The sequence below is a fragment of the Tupaia chinensis genome, unplaced genomic scaffold, assembly GCF_000334495.1.
Source record: "Tupaia chinensis unplaced genomic scaffold, TupChi_1.0 Scaffold000115_1, whole genome shotgun sequence".
In the NCBI taxonomy this organism is placed as follows: Eukaryota; Metazoa; Chordata; class Mammalia; order Scandentia; family Tupaiidae; genus Tupaia; species Tupaia belangeri.
The window spans coordinates 3,348,316-3,367,972 of record NW_006159579.1 but is presented as its reverse complement, the minus strand read 5'-3'; the positions used below and the strand labels follow the sequence as shown (position 1 = coordinate 3,367,972).

General features: G+C 41.9%; 2 protein-coding genes across 3 annotated transcripts in view; one reads left to right on the top strand and one right to left on the bottom strand.

Moving 5' to 3' along the window:
• Positions 1 to 3,719, bottom strand: part of CNBD2 (cyclic nucleotide binding domain containing 2) — a 59,844-nt gene extending 56,125 nt beyond the window's left edge. The window contains exon 1 of one of the 2 annotated variants that reach the window (XM_006144078.1): positions 3,509 to 3,719. In XM_006144078.1, the coding sequence (XP_006144140.1) occupies positions 3,509 to 3,559 (51 nt within the window). In that variant the 5' untranslated portion in view covers positions 3,560 to 3,719. Of the gene's footprint in view, positions 1 to 2,411; positions 2,566 to 3,508 lie in introns of those variants that run through there. The other variant, XM_006144079.2, reaches the window with a different exon arrangement.
• A 15,252-nt stretch (positions 3,720 to 18,971) lies between these two features.
• SCAND1 (SCAN domain containing 1) overlaps positions 18,972 to 19,657 on the top strand; it is a 946-nt gene continuing 260 nt past the window's right edge. Inside the window, exons 1-2 of the mRNA XM_027770166.1 lie at positions 18,972 to 19,116; positions 19,226 to 19,657. The exon at positions 19,226 to 19,657 is cut by the window's right edge and continues 260 nt beyond it. Coding sequence (XP_027625967.1) covers positions 19,263 to 19,657 — 395 coding nt within the window. The 5' untranslated portion in view covers positions 18,972 to 19,116; positions 19,226 to 19,262. The remainder of the gene's footprint in view (positions 19,117 to 19,225) is intronic.

Genomic DNA, 19,657 nt, shown 5'->3' with positions numbered 1-19,657 from the left:
ATTAAAAAATACTCAAAAGACTAGGGCCAGATGGTGGTGCAGTGGTAAAATGTGATGCTACATTAGGCCAGGAAGGTTCCCAGTTCAAATCTGGAGACCTCCCTGGGTACACTGGGCATACATTGTCAGTGATCTACGGCTAGCTAAAAGGCAGACTCCTGGTATCAGGACCCTGTTGGGCATTTTCTCTCTCTCCCTCTCTCTCTTTCTCTCAGAAGGAAAAAAAACTTTATTTTCCCCATATATATTCTGCAGTTAGTTATTATAAATGTGTATCTGGCTCCATACAAGAGTAGACAGATAGGGGCTGCCCTTATAATGCAACGTGTAAGTTACAAGGACCTACCCTATCTAGACTACTATCCTCCCCCCCCCTCAACCTGGCAAGATGTGTGAACAAAAACTCCAGACAGGTGACTGGATGAATGGTGTGTAATTTCTAATTTATTGAACTCAGAAAAAGGAATAGGAGACAAATTTAAAAATAAAAAGGGATATACACAACAGTTACACCTGTCGGTCCAAAACAAAAGAAAAAAGTCTAGCCTTAAAAGGTGAGATGGTGGGGACCAGCAGTTAGCGTAATGGCTATGTTGCTGGACTCCCACATAGTCAACCCGGTTTGAGTCCCGGGACCCGGTGGCTTAAACTCACACCGGGCGTGTGTGCGTGTGTGCATGCGTGTCCAAGATCCCGAGAGGAGAATGGAGGAGAAGGGATTGCGGCATGACCATGCCCCCTGGGGGGTGATTTCTCGCTTTCTGTCTCTCTGCCTCTCTCTGTCTGTCTGGCGAGCGCACGCGTCCTATAGCAAAAACCTCTTCAAAAAAAAAAAGGTGAGATGGTGATTCTTCTCAAAGAGTTTGTGTTACTTCCAGTGCCAAGTGATACCAGGCTATGAGGTACAGTCAGAAGCAGAACAAGTAGAGAGGCCAGCTGGTAGCATGGTGGTTAAGGTGCTGGACTCCCACATGGCCAAACACGGTCTGAGTTCTGGACCTGGTGGCTTGCTTTCTCACTTTCCCTTTCTCTCTGTGTTTGTCTCTCTTTGGTCAAATTGAAAAATAAATAATAACAAATAAAATTAAATAAATAATTCTTAAAAATAAAAAAAAGAAACAGAACAGGTAGAATCAGATCTAGTAAAAAGTTCAGAAGATTTAAATGACATAAAAACATAAGAAGCTAAAATGGAGAGCTATATTTTAGAATTCAGAATGGCATTGACAATTCAATATATACTTCAAAAATAACAATAGATTATCAAATGTGGATAACATAATGTTCAATGTTGAATAAGATGAGTATATGTACATCCATAATTTAACTATTACACACTGTATTCATTCTTTGAAAAAACATAATTTACCTCACAAAGATGTAGAATGATTACAGCTATAAACCAGAAATCACGGCTTAAAAAAAAAAGAATTCAGATCCACTATACCTGGTGGCACTAAGATTTAGTGGGAAGAGGCCCTCTCAGATGAGAACGGACAACTTTAGAAAAGTACTAAGTTAAAAAGGCAAAAGTCATTCCCTAAATATAGTGACCAACTGATTCTATTTTATTTTATTTTATTTTATTCATTGTCATTATTTTATTTATTTATTTATTTATTTATTTATTTATTTATTTATTTATTTATTTAAGTTGACCAGATTGAGACAGAGAGGAAGAGGTAAAGTGAGAAAGCAAGCTGCCAGTTCAGGTCTCAAACCACTGTCAGCCATGTGGGAGTCCGGCCACCTTAACTATCACATCACCTGCCGGACCCTAACCAACTGATTCTTTAAAAGGGTTCAAAAATCACCCTTCAAGTTATATATTTAACCTTTTGACGACAAGGACACTGAGGTTTAGACTGTTCAGTGCAGATGACCAGTAGCACATTTGTGAGAACCAAACGCTCCCCTTGTGTTCATTTTCTTAGTGTTATTGTGGCTATGTGGGATAATTCCCTCATGATTCAGCAAATACAAACACACAAAGCCAAAAAGGTAAAATGTTGGTTGTTAAGTCTAGTAAGTGATTCTTTTAATTTATATATAAATACATAAGTACATATATTTCAACATCTGTTTGAAATTTTTCATAATTAAAATATGCAAAAATTAAATTAAAATTTTTACTTATTAATGTCTGTTAATAAGAGCATCATAAGGTGAAGAAACAAATTGCAGACTAGAAGAATCTATTTGCCATGCATATAATCAACAAAGAATTACTATCTAGAATTAATTTTTTCAATCCTACAAATCAAAAGAAAAATACAAATAACCCAACAGCAAAATGAGCAAAGGATATGAACAAGTAATTCAAAGGGAAAACTCAAAGCCTATAAATTATGAAGAGATTCTTAACATCACTAGAAATAACAGAAATGCAAATTATGGTAATAAAAAGATACCATTTTTAGATGCATCTTTGCGGAACTTAGAATCATGGTAAAACCATGTTGTAGAGCAAAGTGGCAAAATTTATAAGGTGGAAAATATGTGTACTTCACAGTAGAAGAATTGTACACATTTTACACATGCTGTTTAGAGAAACTCACATACGTGCACAAGGAGCTAGCCATGAGGATGATCACAATGCTGTTGTCACAATGAATGGTGAAAACAAGTTAAGTCTCATCAGCAGATGAAGGGACAAATACACTATAGTACAGTCACAGGATACATAGCACTAGATTTATGAGGTCAGTGTGGCTAAAGCTGGATCAGTTTTGAGTGGAAAAAAGTAAACTATGATGCCATTAACTGTCGTTTTAAAGAAAGTGCTTATGGATATATGCATATACAGTAATATATATTATAAATAGGAAGGGCAACACCAACCTCAAGCAAGGGACTAGTCACTAGTGAAAAGAAATAAAAGCGCAAGGGATTGTAAAGTTTTACCCTAAAAATTAGATATCTAAAAGAAATATGAGGAAAGATACTTTATTAATAAAATAAATACTTATTGAGTATGATTTATTATTGTTGGGTACTACTTACTATTCTAATATGAATTAACTTATTTCATTCTCAATAGTAAATTTATTAAAAGGTATTAATATTATCATCACCCTTTACAGAGAGGAAAACAAAGACACAGCAAACCAAGTATCTTGCCTAGAGTTAAGTGATTGGTAGGTGATGGGCATTTAAACCCTGGCAGTCTTGCTCCAGAGTCCATCAGCTTAACCTATTACTCTATCTGACTGTCCTGTTTTGTTGCCTGAATCTCATAATAGTGGATACATAACAGGACTTAGGGGCTCAGAGTGTGGCCTGTGGCCTGCCCAGTGTCAAGGGGGCAGTAAGCTACAGGGCAGAGGCCAAAGTTCATTCTTTCGGAAGCCCAGTCTGGAATCCCTTGCTTTGTACCATGCTGCGACTGCAAAAGTACAGGGTAGCCACCAGTTATCCCAGGCCCTGTGCTACACCTGCCTCTTCTTTCCTCAAAATACCTGTCTGTTCAATCTTCCCCCCTCCCTCCCAGGACCCCGGCCCTCCTCACCAGTTCCGTCTTCAGGAGCTGCCAGCTATGAGATACCATATATCTCCTCATGGTTCCTAGGTCAGCAAATGGCACAACTCGCCCCTTTGCCTTTTGAGGGGAGGACAACAAATCTCTCCCCAAGAATCCAATACAATGAAAACAAATAGCTTCCCTCAGTGGCAAGACAAAAGTTCCTCTCCACTCCCCAAACCCTACCAACAGATGCCAGAAGCCTTGTTCTGAGAAAATCTCACTATCAGAATCTCTTTATGTCACAGTGAAAGATTCCGGGGGGAAAAGGGGTAGTGGAAAGCAACCAGAATCTTACTAAGCACCCGTAAGCATTAAGATCCCCAACCACAAGATGGGGATCTTACACCTAACCCCATGTTTAAGACTGGGACCAAAGGAGCTAAATGACTGCTAGTCCTAAGACCAGCAGTTGGTGTAATGGCTATGTTGCTGGACTCCCATGTAGCTGACTGTGGTTCGAGTCCAAGAATGGAGGAGAAGGGATTGCAAAATCCCTGGTGATTTCTCACTTTCTGTCTCTGTCTCTCTCTGTCTTTCTGGCGAGCGCATGTTTCCTATAGGAAAAACCTCTCCAAAAAAAAAGACCGCTAATCCTGGGACTATCTTTGAGAAAGCAGGAGAGGGATGAGGCCAACCTTACCTTTTGAAGGTGTGGCTGTACAACTTCTCTGGGAATTGGGCCAATCTTGAGGAAGAAGAGGCAGGAAGTTTGGAAAGCTTTGAACTGGCCCCAGATGAATCAATAAGCCTAAAATTTTATCTACTCAACATCACTAGACTGGATCTCAAATTTATGTAAAGACATTTAAATTGAGTTGTAAGAGTAGGCTGGGGACTCAGACATTAATGTCAGCTCTAGAAATTAAGAAATTTCCACTTCTGTTCCAGTTGCTGATTTTACCATTCAAATCATTATAGGGTAGAATGATAGAGCACTACTCCTGTTTCTAGGTGATCTTAGGTAAGTCACTAAACTTTGGGCTTCATTTCTATCATGCATAAAATGTAGTTAGATCCAATTCTACAAATAATTTCTTTTCAAGATGAAAAGATTCTTACTGTTTTGCTGGTCATAAAAAGTTATACAACAAATGTTAACAGAGCTCCAAATAGGCACAAAGCATACAAAGGTGAATAAGACATGGTCCCTGCACATGAAGAATTCACAATATGGGAGGGAGTAAAATGCTCAGAGAATATCTCATTGTAATAAAGCAGTGAAAGATATATGAAGAAAGGCAAAGGCCTATTCAAGAAATGTGAGAGGTAGCTAACATGTGGCCCAAAGAGGCAAGTGAGATTCAGTTAGTGAAGGCCACAAACTAGCCACTCATGGGCCATGTGGAGCTAACTGAGCTTGCAGACTGCTTTATTTGACCTATTTGGTGTTTGATTGACATATTGTTTAAAATAGGCCCAGCCACAGTGGTATAAGCAGTAGGGCACTGTTACATGAGTCTGGGACCACTTGGAAGACCCAGGTTCAGTTCTCAGACCAATCTAAACAGATCAGGCACAGTGGCACATTCCTCTAATCCTGGCTAATTGGGAGACTTGGGGCAGGAGGATAGTGACATGACAAGACCTGTCACAAGTATCACTCTCTCATGGCCCAGCAGGTGATGTGGTGATTAAGAGTCACAGACCTGACCTGGTGGTTGCTTTCTCATTTTTCCTCTGTGTCTCTCTAGTAAGGACACATGATCTGTACCAAACTTAATAATAATAATAATTGTAAAAAATTAAAAGTTAAAAACTGACTTGCAGGGCCGGGACCAGCAGGTGGCATAATGGTTACATTGTTGGACTCCCATGTAGTCAACAGTGGTTCGAGTAATGGACTCAGCAGCTTCAAACTCATGGCAGGCATGTATGCGTGCATGCCCAGTATCCCAAGAGGAGAATGAAGAAGGGACTGCAGCATGGCCGCCCCCGACTCCAAGAATGATTTCTCACTTTCTGTCTCTCTCTCTGTGTCTCTCCAGTGAGCACATATACCTTATGCCAAAAATCCCTCTCAAAAAAAAAAAAAAATTGACTTGCAGAGCCAACGAATGGCATGGTGGTTAAAGTGCTGGACTCCCACACAGCTGACCACAATTTGAGTTCCAGAACTGGTGATTTGATTTGCTTTCTCATTTTCTTTCTCTCTGCCTGTTTCTGGTGAGTGCATGTTCTCTATGGCACATTAAATAATAATAGTAAATGAAATTAAAATATTTTAAAAATTGACTTGCTTGTCTTAATGGAGAATGGGCTCTCCCGTTCACCAAAGTTCTCACCTCATTCAATTAATTCACAGGCCACTCATGTTATCTGTTTACAACCCTCAATACAGGATTTATATGGCCCCTTTGATGTCTAAAATTCAAAATTCTTTACAATAATTGGTGGTTGTAAAATGGTCCACAGGCCATCGCTAGCCTGCTGACATGTTTCAAGAAGGTTTTTAAAGAATTTGAAGTTGTTGTCAACCTTCAATACTGGGATTTTATGGATAACTTTCTAGGAAAACATAATGTACCGAAATGAGTTTACTAGAACACATCTAAATAGACTAATTTTCATAGAAGAAACAGAGAACTTATAAAAGAGCTCTCTCACCACTACTACCAACAAAAAAGAAAAAAAATCACCAGGTACTGAAGATTTCACAGAAAACTCCAGATAAATCCAATGTTTCTTTTCTTTTTTATTTTTTTTTTTAAGAGTTTCTTTTTTTCTTGCTATAGGGCACATGCACTTGCCAGGGAGACAAAGAGACAGAAAGCAAGAAATCACCTCCTCCGAGGGGGGATAGCCACACTGTAATTGCTTCTCCTCCATTCTCTTATCAGGATTTTGGGCATGCACACACATGCACCCAGCGTGTTTAAGCCACCAAGTCCAGGACTCGAACTGTAGTCAACCACATGGGAGTCCAGTGATGTAACCATTATGCCATCTGCTAGTTCCCTCTATGTTTTGTAAACTGCTCCAGAGCATAAAAAAGAAAAATACTACCCCTAATTCTTCTTATGAAGTGAGGAGGACATTGATATTCTAATAAACCTTATAAAGTTTGTATTTAAAAAACAAACAAACAAACAAACAAACAAAAACTACAGATGGGGCCAGCAGGTAGTATGGTATTTAAGGTGTTGGACTCTCATATGGCCAACCTCGGTTCAAGTGTCAGACCTAGTGGCTTACTTTCTCACTTTCCTTCTCTCTTTCACTTTCTCTGTCTCTCACTAATCAATTTTAAACAATAATAATGGTAGGGATCAGCAGATGATGTACTGGTTACATTGCTGAACTCCCACGTAGTCGACCGTGGTTCAAGTCCCAGACCCAGAGGCTTAAACACACTGGGCACATATAAGTGCGTTCCCAAGAGGAGAATGGAGGAGAAGGGATTGCGGTGTGACATTCCCCTCTTTTTTTGGGGGGGGGGTGTTTTCTTGCTTTCTGTCTCTCTGTCCCTTTCAGTCTTTTTGGCAAGTGTATGTGCCCTACAGCATAAACCTCTCTTAGAAAATAAATAAATAAATAATAATGATAAATAAAATTAAATAAAAATTTTTAAAGCTACAGATTTATTATACTGTTTTAAATTTTTTTTAATATAAATAAATAGAATTCAATAGCACGTTTAAAAATAACAGAATTGTGGGGCCGGCAGGTGCTGTGATGGTTAAGGGTGCTGGACTCCCACATGGGCAACTATGGTTTGGCCAGATCTAGTGGCTTGAGTTCTCATTTCCTGCCCCCCGCCCCTTTGTTCCTCTCTGGTCAAATTAAAATAAATAAATACAGTTAGATAAAATAATAATTAAAATAAAATAACATAATTGGGCCAGCCCATGGTGTGGTGGTTAAGGCAGTTGGATTCCACATAGCTGATCACCTGGTTCAAGTCCCAGACTTAGCAGTTTAAGAAACATGCTAGGTACATATGCATGCATGCCCATAATCCTGAAAGGAGGGAGAAATGGAGGAGAAGGGATTATGGCTTGACTTTTCCCCATTAGAAGTGCTTTCTCACTTTCCCTCTCTCTCTCACTGTCTCTCCAGCAAGTGTAAACATCCTCTGGCAAATTTAAATCAATCATCATTCCAGCGCAGCAAAGGTGGTTCATAAAGAATCCATAAATATAACTTGTTATGTTAGCAAGCTAAGGAGGAAAATCATCTAATTTTCTTCCCTAGATTAAACAAATTTTGTAAAAAAAAAAAAAAGAAAAAAAAGAAAGAGAGGAACCAGCAGATGGCCTAATGGTTACATTTCTGGACTCCCACGTCGTTGACCGTAGTTCGAGTGCTAGACCCGACAGCTTAAAACTCATGCTAAGTACATGTGCATGCATGCCTGAAGTCCCTAAAGAATGGAGGAGAAGGGATTGCAGTATGGCCATCCCCCCCAGGGGGTGATTTCTTGCTTTCTGTCTCTCTCCAGCAAGTGCATGTAGCCTACAGCAAAAATCTCTCTTAAAAGAATTATTTCTCCCTCTCTTTCTTGCTCTCTCGCTCTCTTGTTCTTGCTTTGTCCCTCTCTGGTCAAATTAAAATTAATTAATTAAATTTAAAATAATTTTTAAAAATTGTCAAAGGCTCATGAACATGTTACTCCTATAGGAAAGTGGGGTTCCAAAGTGCTAGGACCTTTAGTAAGACTATAGAGAGCATGCCTAGATTTGAGGGCTGCTCTTGGAGGCATTAACTCCCCAGTATTTCTGGGCTGCACACTCCAGCAGCCAGAGGGCAAAGGTGATGAGAGCAGCAGGTGTGCTGTGCAGATGTAATAAATGCTCAGAAGACACAGGTTAATGCCAACAGAGAATGCTGTGACTGCGGGTCTCAGACAGCTGGCAGGATGCCGAGTTCTCCAAAAAAGATGATGCATCTTTTTTTTTTGGAGAGGTTTTTTCGCTATAGGGCGCGTGCGCTCACCAGACAGACAGAGAGAGACATAGAGACAGAAAGCGAGAAATCACCCCCCAGGGGGGATGGTCACGCCGCAATCCCTTCTCCTCCATTCTCCTCTCGGGACCTTGGGCACGCACGCACACGCGCCCGGCGTGAGTTTTAAGCCACCGGGTCCGGGACGCGAACCGCGGTCGACTACGTGGGAGTCCAGCGACATAGCCATTACGCCAACTGCTGGTTCCCAAGATGATGCATCTTGAGGGCAAAACCAAAAGCACCTTCTGTAGAACATTGGAATGGTGATGTAAGAGCTAGCTTTGGAAGCTTCCCTGATCCTACTGACACCAAGGTGAAGCAGGGGAGTGGGCTGACCAGGGAAATATACAGACACACCATTTTTGTGGTTCTGCAGCTGCCAAGCTCCAACTACTAGGAAGAGGGAAGGACTAAACCAACCCATATACTCACACGAAATCCTTGACCTCATGAGCTTTGCTAGGAACCTGAGGTCTTCTGCCAAATTGGAATTTACTCTAATCCCTTTCCCACACATAACTGTAACAAGCTGGTCTAGGATGAGCTCAGTTTGTCTAAAAGAGAATTATTAAAAAAGAAATAGCATCAGAATTGAATACTGAACCTGGCAGCTTGAAAAACACATCAGGGATGTGTGCATGCATGCCACAAATCCCAACAGGATGGAGAAGTGTAGGAGAAGGGACTGCAATATGACCATGCCCCATTAGTGAGGTGCTTTCTCTCTACTTATCTCCCTCTCTTTCTGTCTCTTTCTGTGGCAAGAACACATGCCTTCTGGCAAATTAAAAAAGAAAAGAAATCGCATCAGAACTATGTAAATATATTACCCAAAAAGGAGAGAGAAGCAGGGAACAAGAAAAACAAAAGGCAGATAAAAGACACTCATGAAAAAAAAAATCACATGAAACAGATGATAAGCATGAATATAAAGAACTCAAAAGGCTTAATGAATTTTAAAACAGGAGATCAAGGCAAAAAGGCAGTAGTTCAAAGGAGAGATGATGAAACAACTGGAAGAGGTGGCCCTGGCACAGCTCAAGAAAGAAGTGTTTTTAAAAAATAAACCATCTCAGAACTGAAGGTCATTTCAGAAACATCAAAAAGAACGCTACCTGTGCTGAAAACAGAATAGGATTGCAAAAATCAAGTAAAGGGGTTGGAAATTAATGACTTAAAAGAGGTCAAGAAATAATATAGCTAATAAGTATAGCAGTGTAGAGGGAGAGGAAGTGGGAGGTAGTATAAATATCCTGATTTCTTCCACTTTTATAGCTGTAAGTCTTAAGATACTGACAAGCCAAGAAACAGATATGTAAGCATATTTAAAGATATAAAAGGAACTAACAATAATAAACTAGTAAGATGGGATAGTAAAGGCATAAAAAGAAGCAGAAGTATAACAATTGCTCTTTTGACTTTTGATTTCTGTACTGTGTGTATGTGTGTGTGTGTGAATATGTCATATTATACATCCTATTCAGAATGAATGAATACATTTTACGGAATAAAACAAAATCAGTGCAATGCAGTAAAGAATGCAGAGCTGCTGGTAGAGCACCACAGTAAAACCAGGCTCACTGAAAACTCCCTGGGAACCAAGAGATCTGCAACAGAATAGAAATCAGTGAAAGAAGAAAACGGCAACTTATAAAGTATATAGGCCTTTGAATTTATGTTGGCGTATGGGGAAAAAGAAATATTAACATCTGAGTAATTGCAAACATAGTCCAGCTAGATTAAGCACTTAGGATCAACCTAGACTAGGCTGTGGGGAAGGGAAATGTGTTGTGGTGAGGCCCTGAGGAGAGAGTCTCTCCCTCTCTCGCACATACACATCATGCATGTGAGTACACTATCTCAAATGAAAAAACATTTTTTGGAGAGATTATTTGCTATAGGCCACATGCACTTGCCAGAAAGAGAGAGAAGAGAGACAGAAAGTGAGAAAGCACCCCCCAGGGGGGATGGCCACACCACAATCCCTTTCCTCCATTCTCTTCTCTGGATCTTGGGCACACATGCACACGCCACCGGGTCTGGAACTCAAAAGGCGATCGACTACATGGGAGTCCAGCAACGTAGCTATTACGCCATCTGCTGGTCCCTCAAGTGAGAAATTTTTCAAATAAAATACAAATGTTTCTCCTCAGAGGGCCAGGCAGTGGTATAGTGGTAATACAATTGAAATTACATGGGAAAAGGTCTGGGACCTCCCTGAGCATAACAGGCATGTAACGCACACCCAGGCTGATTGAGAATGACAGTAGATCATGGTGTAAAGACCCTGCTGGGGGAACCTATCTCTCTGTCTCTCCCACTCCCTCATGGAAGAAATAAATAAGTAAATTTTTAAAATAATTTATTTTGGGGAGCTAGAAGGTGTTATGGTATTTAAGGGCACTGGACTCCCACATGGCCAACCGTGGTTCGAGTCCCAGACCTGGTGGCTTGCTTTCTCACTTTCTCTCAGTCTCACTCTTGCTCTCCTGCTCTATCCTTCTGGTCAAATTTTTAAAAATAAAATAAAATAAGTAAATAAAAAAAATATATATTTTACTTTGGGGCCAGCAGATGGCATAGTGGTTACATCACTAGACTCCCACTTGGTCAACTGCGGTTTAAGCCCCGGACCTGGTGGCTTGAAAATCGTGCTGGGCATATGTGCATGTGTGCCCCTCTGTCTTTCTCTGCCTCACTCTAGCAATCCCTCTGGCAAATTAAAAAACAAAGAAAAGAGGGCTTGCAGGTGGCATGATAGTTAAGGGCACTGGACTCCCACATGGCTGACTATGGTTTGAGTCCTGGACCTGGTAGCTTGCTTTCTCACTTTCCCTCTCTCTCACTCTCTAGCTCTCTCACTGTCTCTCTCTGGTCCAAGATAATAAAATAAAACAAAATAAAATAAATGAAGTTAAATAATTCTTAAAAAGAAACAGCAATAAAGAAAATGTGGCATATATACATGAATACTACTCGGCCATAAAAAACAACAAAACTCTGTTATTTGACACAAAGTGGACAAACCTAGAAGTTATAATGCTAAGTGAAATCATGTAGGCTACAAAAAAAAGTACTGTATGTCCCACTTAACATATACCGAAAGTCCACACTCCATGACAGAAACTCAAGTACTCAATGTCACAGAAGTAGAGACAGTAATAGGTGTGGGGTGGGGTCAAAAGAAAATGAGCAACAGTCACAAGAATGCATTTAAAGAAGTGAAGTAGGTAATGGAACTGTATACTACAGTCGAGTAAACACGTTTCTGACAGTTCAATATATATTGCCAAAAAAAGAAAAAGAAAATGGTAGAACTGTTACCAAATGTGTACAACATTATGTAATGTTCAATGCTGAAGACAATGAATATGTCTCTATCCTTGAATATTACACACCACACGTGCTTTGAAAAACCATACTGTACTTCACAAAACTGTACAATGATTACTTGTAAACCAGGAGTTATAATTTCTTTCTTTTTTTAGAGGTTTTTTGCCTTAGGGTGTGTGCACTTGTTAGAGAGAGAGAGACAGACAAAATGAAAGGGAAAGTGAGAAATCACTCCCTAGGGGGTATGACCATGCTGCAATTCCTTTTCCTCCATTTTCCTCCTGGGATCTTGGGCATGCAGCACATGTGTCCAGTGTGATTTTCAAGCCACCGGATCCAGGATTCAAACTGAGGTCAGTCGTGTGGGAGTCCAGCAACGTAACTGCTACACCATCTGCTGGTCCTAACCAGGAGACATAATTTCAGCAACAACCAAAAAAAAAAAGACTACGGTACCATTCTAGATTGAAGGAGACTAAATTGAAATGACTACTAAACAATGTGTGCTCCTCCTGAATTGGATCCTTCATTGGGAGAAAAACTTCATTGGGAGAAAAAAATGTTAAAGAACATTATTGAAGCAATCTATGCAATTGCAACATTTAAATAGATAATGATATTGGATTCATGTTAGATGTCCTGATTTTTGTCATTATACTGTGATTATGTACCAGAAAGTGCTTATTCTTAGAAAATGCACACTGAGGTATTTAGGGATAAAGAAGCATGATGCCTGCAAACTACTCTCAAATAGTTTGGGGAAAAAATATATATCTCTACTTAAATATCTGTATATATACATTTATATATATACAGCATACACACACACAGCATACACTAGGAAACCAAAAATAGCAAAATATTTACTAATAGTTAATTTTTAGTAAAAAGTATAATTTGTTGTACTATTCTTGTAAATTTTCAGTAAGATTTAAATTATTTTAAAAGTAAAAAAATCGGGAACCAGCAGTTAGCATAATGGCTATGTTGCTGGACTCCCACGTAGTCAACCGTGGTTCGCGTCCTGGACCCAGTGGCTTAAAACTCACACCGGGTGCGTGTGCGTGCGTGCCCAAGATCCCAAGAGGAGAATGGAGGAGAAGGGATTGTGGCGTGGCTATCCCCCCTGGGGGGTGATTTCTCGCTTTCCGTCTCTATGTCTCTCTCTGTCTGGCCAGCGCACGTGCCCTATAGCGAAAACCTCTCCATAAAAAAAAAAAAGTAAAAAATATCAAAGGGTTTAAACAAACATTTTACTAAAGAAGATATAGGGATGGTAAATAAGCAATAAATATATGGTTAATATAAAATAATGTAAAGTTAATATAAAATTAAAATCACAATGAGATATCACCAAACACCGCTCTGGCTAGTACTTCCACATTCTAAACTTTAGTTTGCTAATTTGTGAAGTAAAATGAGATGTCCTAAGGTTCTATGGTTCAAACACATCTCTACAGAAAGATAGCAATATATAGCAAACTATTTAATTCAGTCCTCTGAATTATATTTTAAGGAAGTACAGGTATCCTTTTCTATCCAAATTCTTGCTATCATCTGCTTTTCAAACTCAGAAACCAAATACATTTAATAGCAACAGACACTTGTAATTCAAAACACTGCAAGAGGGCTAGCCGTGGTAGTATGTGTTGCTAAGACACTCTGCTTCAGAAGGCCAGACTACGTGAGAGGCCTGGGTTTGAGTCCTGGTTCAATCTAAACAGGCTCTGAAACATGTGCCTATAATCCCAGTGACGAGGGAGGCTTTGGCAGGAGGCGTGGAAACTCAAGGATGACCTGGGAAACACAGAAAGACCCTGTCCCAAAAAAAGTGGGGCATGCTGGTATGTATTCACCAGAGACAAAGAGTAAGAGAGAGAGAGAAGAAAGCACCCTACTCTTCATAGGAATGGTCACACCATAATCCCTTCTCCTCCATCTTTCCCTCCTTTTGGCATTTTGGGCATGCATGCACACATGCCCAGGACGTTTCTCAAGCCACTGGGTCTGGGGCTCAAATGGCCTGGTCAACCATGTGGGAGATCCAGCTGCCTTAACCACCAGGCCACAGTCGCCCCTGTCAAATTATTTTAATGATGAAAAAATCAGAAATAATCCAAGTATTTAACAATAAAGCAATATTTTTCACAATGTTTCCAGAGTAAGGAGACTCACTCTGATCACATCCGTTCCCTGCTTAAAGGCTTTCCATGACTTCCTGTTGTTTCTAAATTAGACCTGGGTTTGATTTCAATCTTGGCATGCATTGGCTAAACACCGAGAAATGCATTAATTTCTGTAGACCTTAATTTCTCATCTTCAAATAAAGTGTCAGTTACACACAGATGCTCAAGAATAGTTAATGATAACAGCAATGTTTATGACTTTTAAAAATACTACATATAAGAACTTATGTATTCAAGTAGGTGCTGTCTCTTCATAATGATAACTGTTTGAAAAAATTACTAACCGCATATTCTGTGACCAGACCCTGTACCAATTCATTTACATATACTTCCTTATTCACTATTCAAAGTTATCTGGCGGGTGTTATTAAGTCCAGGCTCAGAAAGATTATACGAGTACCCACGGTCATATCATAAAATCATTTGTAGCAGCTTTATTTGTAATAGCCCCAAATCGAAAACAACCTAAATATCTTTCCATAAGTAGCTGGTTAAATAAACTATGGTATACCCATACGATGGACAACCATGTCAGGCTGACCAGGTGGGGGATCCAAACCATAGCCAACACGTGGAATCAGCTCTTCTTGAACAGCATATTACCACTGTGCCACGGAGCCAGGCCCTGGAATAAACTATTGATATGTGCAACAACCTGTGTGAATCTCCAGAAAATTATGCTGAGTGAGAGAGAGAGAGAATGAGGGAAAGTGAGAAAGCAAGCCACCAGGTCTGGGACTCGAACTGTAGTTGGTCATGTGGGAGTCCAGTGCCCATAACCCCCAACAACAATGTACCATCAAAAGACACCAAAGTTGGGACCAGCAAGTGGTGTAGTGGTTAAGGCACTGGACTCCCAAATGGCCGACCATGGTTTGTCCTGGACACGGTCACTTGAAACTCATACCAGGTGAACGTACATGCACATGCCCAAAATCCCAGGAAAATGGAGTAGAAGGGACTGAAGTATGGCCATCCCCCCCACCCCCGGGGGGGGGTGATTTCTCACTTTCCCTCTTTGTCTCTCTCTTTCTCTTTCTAGCAAACACAAGTACCCTGTGGCAAAAACCTTAAAAAAAAAGTCTGGGAATCATATCAGAGCTCACTCTTCATAGGGTTAGTCTGCAATCTATACCTTTCCTTTAATCAACATTCACTGATGGAGCCAGACTGGGTGTTGGAAGTCAAGTAATATGACGTAAATGATTTATGACTCCTTCCCAAGTAAACCCCTTGTCTAGCAATAATAAAATGTCTAATATAATAACAGCATTGGATCGAAAGTCAAAAGATTCTGTCCTTGTGTAACCACTTACTAGGTTTATGATTTGGCGTTAGTTCTTCACCTTTTGGTGTCTTTACTTCTTATTCTTGCTATAGGGTGCATGTGCTCACCAGATAGACAGAGACATACAGAGAGATAGAAAGCGAGAAATCACCCCCGGGGGGAAGTCCACACCGCAATCCTTCTATTCTCCTCTCAGGATCTTGGGCATGCACACACACGTGCCTGATGTGAGTTTAAGCCACCAAGTCCAGGACTCGAACTGTGGTTGACTTGTGGGAGTCCAGTGATATAGCCATCACGCTAACTGCTGGTCCCGGAATACCAGTCTTTACAACTGAATTTACACCAACCTTTAATCCCTTCACCAGATCCCAGCTCCTCTCCCCTCGCCTCCCAGCCTGCAACAGGCACAGACTTTTGCTTGCACTCTGTGTGCCTTTGTACCAGCAGAGCCTTCCGGAATGACCCCTAATTTCACCCTTTTTATCCTGTGAAAGTTTTTTCAAAATGAAAATGTAATAATTTGTGTCATCCAAGCCTGGAAGGCCATGGAGGAGGTATTTTTTTTCAGGCTAATATGCCTAATAAAACTGTTTCTTAGAGAACTCTGCCATATCACAACCTTGTACAAAGACCACTACAACCAGACGAGCATTTCTTCTGCAAACACATCTGCTCAGAGACTATCCAACCTTGGACTGATGTCACTCTTGTTACTGATTCTGGTAGCCAAGAATAATTGTTCCAAAACAACCATATAGTCCCCTTTCCCCTTCTCCTGCAGATTGTGGTTTAAAACTTGTCCAAAGAGTGAAGGCCCTCAGCGAAGCATTTTCTTTTCTTTTTTTTTTTAAGAGAGATTTTTACTATAGGGCACATGTGCTTGCCAGAGACACAGAGACAGACAGAGAGGCAGAAAGCAAGAAATCACCCCCCCACCCCAGGGGATGGCCATGCTGCAATCCCTTATCTTTCATTTTCCTCTTGGGATTTTGGGTGTGCATGCACATGTGCCCAACATGAATTTTAAGCTACCAGGTCCAGGACTTGAACTGTGGTTGACTATGTGGGAGTCCAGCGACATAACCATTATGCCATCTTCTGATGCTGAAGCATTTTCTTTTTTAACTGCCAGAGGGCATGTGTACTTACTAAAAAAATAGAGACAGAGACAGAGAAAGTACCCCCTCAAATGGGGGTGGTGGTGCCACTCAATACTTTTTTACGCATTTCTCCTCCCCATCAGGGTTTTAGGCACACACCCACACAAGCCTGGTGTGTTTTTCAGGCCACTGGGGCTGGGATTCAAACAGTGGTTGGCCACATGGGGTCCTGCTCTCAAACCACAGTGCTTAACCACTGCTCAGTAGGGCTGGCCCTGTCAACACTTCCTGAATCTCAGCTCAAAGGTTCCCCTCCTCTGTGAAGCCTTCCATAATTGCTCAACCTTGCAGGAGGGTTTGGTGCTTCCTTAGTACTGAAAACTGCTTGCCTGTTACCACGCAGCGAACAGGACTGTTGGCTCATCTAGGGCAGTAAACCCAGCTGCTAAGGGGCCAGGCAGGAGAAGTAAAGGTTTGAAGCTAGTAAATAAAACAAAGATTAAATCTCTGTTTTCCCACCTCTAAAAAGAAAATAAAGGAAAATATGGGCTCTAAGGAAAACAACCTGAGAGCAATAGTAAATGCAAATTGTTCTGTTTTAAAGCATAACAGGGCATGGCGGGAACTGCAGCCAACAAGAGTAGCTTGTCTAAAGGAATCAGCTTCAGCTGACTATTGACTAGCAGAAAATGTGTATAACTAATGTTTTTCAGTGTGGTGAGGTCTACATTTTCCAAAAGAAGCTAAAAATCCAGATATGCATGTGAAATCTCCCAATTTTTATATGTCAGTAACTAAAATACATTAAAGACCCATTGCAATGACTTTCAAGGTCTGCAGGTTGTAGAAAGTATCCCATGAAAGGACTAACAGGTGGCATGGTGGTTAAGGCACTGGACACTTCCACATAGCTGACCACAGTTCAAGTCCTAGACCTGATGGCTTGCTTTCTCATTTTACCTCTCTCTCTCTTACTGACTCTCTCTGGTCAAATTAAAATAAATGAATGAATAAATAAACTTAAATAAACAAGTCTTAAAAAAAAAAGTGTTCCATGAGGATCCACTTCTACATATATCAGGTTGTCAGAAAAGTCGTGATGTATTTATGCACAGAAACATATCATGGCATTTCTGCTACCTAATATGGGAGGGACAAGTTTTCTATCAGGGCCACTGATGTACTGGTGTCCATCCGTCCTGCACAGAGGGCAAAAGGAGTATAAATGTCAAACAAAATCTTTCATATAGGGTCTCTCTCCCTCTCTAGGCCTCAGTTCCCCTTCCTATAAAATGGTGATACAAAATCTATTTGTGAGGCCAGCCCATAGCCTGGTAATTAAGATATCCAATGTAGCCTACCGAGAGGTTCGCATCCAGGATCCAGTGGCCTGAAAAACACGCCAAGCATGTGCATGCCCAAAATCCCAAAGAAAGGAGACATGGAGGAGAAGGGATTTCAGCATGACCATGTCCCATGGTGGGGATGAAGTGTTCTCCCTCTCTCTTTCTCTAGCAAACACTCTCTGGCAAACAAAAAACAAAACAAAACCTTTTTTGTGAGTCAGTTCCCAGACAATATAACACCATTTACCAAAGAGCTGTCAGAGCTACATGCTTTTCCCTGCATCATCTCACTAACTTCACACAGCAGCTCTGTGAAATAAATTCTACAACATCCATACTTTATGGATAAGAAAACTGTAGCTCAGAGATAGCAAGCCGTCCATCTCCTGAAAACAACAGAAAGCATTTAAATGCCCTTTCTTTCCAAGGGCTTTACTTAATCCTCTCAACAACTCTGAGACAAGTGCTATCCCTGTCAGAGGCAGCAAGGCAAACTCTGCCGAGGGGATTCCACCCAGGCAGCCTGACGCCAACACTCCGGCCTAAACCTGTTGAACAGAAACATTATAATATAGGTCGTGTGTGTAATTTAAAATTTTCAGGTACCCGCATTTCAAAAGTAAAAAGAGATAGCTGGAATTAATTTTAATAATGTATTTTATTTGGCCCAACATATGCAAAATACATCACATGTAAGCAACATAAAGTATTGACATAGTTTACGTTGGTGTGGATTTCACACGACAGCACATCTCAATTCGAACTGGCTATATGCCAAGGCCTCAGTAAATACATGTGGCTCGTGACCACCACTTGGGGCAACGCGTTTTCTGTCCACTGACTAATCTTGAAGTTAAAAGCAGAACCCACAGAGCCGCTGCTCCACGGGCTTCAGAGGACACGCAAAAAAAAAAAAAAAAAAAAAAGTGGCAAAGAGTTCCCGAGCATTGACTCTGTGCGAGGCGTGCTTGGCCATCCTCGCAGAAACGCCCGCGCTACCGCCCTGCTGGCCCCACCGCGTGAGCCGACTTTACTGAGCCGCACTCTCCCTGCCGTCCTCGGCCCACGTCCCATTCGCCTAAAGGTCCCCGAACTCGAAGTCTACCTCGTCACTAGCCTGCTCCTCCTCCTCCTTCTCCTCCGGCTCCTCCTTCGGCTCCTCCTCCGGCTCCTCCTCCTCGTCGGCTTCGAACTGGAGTTCTGAGGCGCCACCCTTGACAGGAACCCAGCGCCGCACCACGTCGGCGTCGCAGGCGCCTGACGTGACTCGCTAACAGTAGAGGGCGCCACTTCCAGAAGCCAGGACTCAACTTCCGGGTGCTCGTGCACCGACCTGATCATAGAGGCGTCAGAGTAGACTTCCGCTTCCGGCTGCTCTGTTTCGCAGGTGTAGGTAAGTTCGGCGCTCTCTCGTTCCGCCTCGCTTCCACCTTCTTCAGGGGTGGCGTGGACCCTTGCCCGTCAGCGGGAAACGTCTCCTCCCTTACTCTGCCCCCGCGCAGACGCAGTGTTGAGCCCGCAGCTGCTGGACGAGGAGTGATGCCCGGAACTGGAGTCTTGGCTACGATGGAGCCCGGCTTGGCGGCCACCCGGAGCTCCGCGGCGGCTCAGTTGGAAAAACAGGAAGAAGCTGACGCGAGCTCAGATCTTGAGCGTAACACTGAGGGCTCCTCAATTCCAGAGGCTTTGCCGCCTGCCCCCGCGTCCTCCAGCCCCGACGCTGCGACCTCCGAAGCTATACCTACGTCTCCCGCCGCTGCTCCCGAGGTGCCGCTCGGGCCCACACCCCTGGGCTTTGTGCCTCAGGCCGAAGCCGGTCCGCGCTCCCCTCCAGGCCCCAGCGGATCCCGGCCTGGCCCCGAAACATTTCGGCAGCGTTTTCGGCAGTTCCGCTGCCAGGACGCGGCGGGTCCCCGGGAGGCATTTCGGCAGCT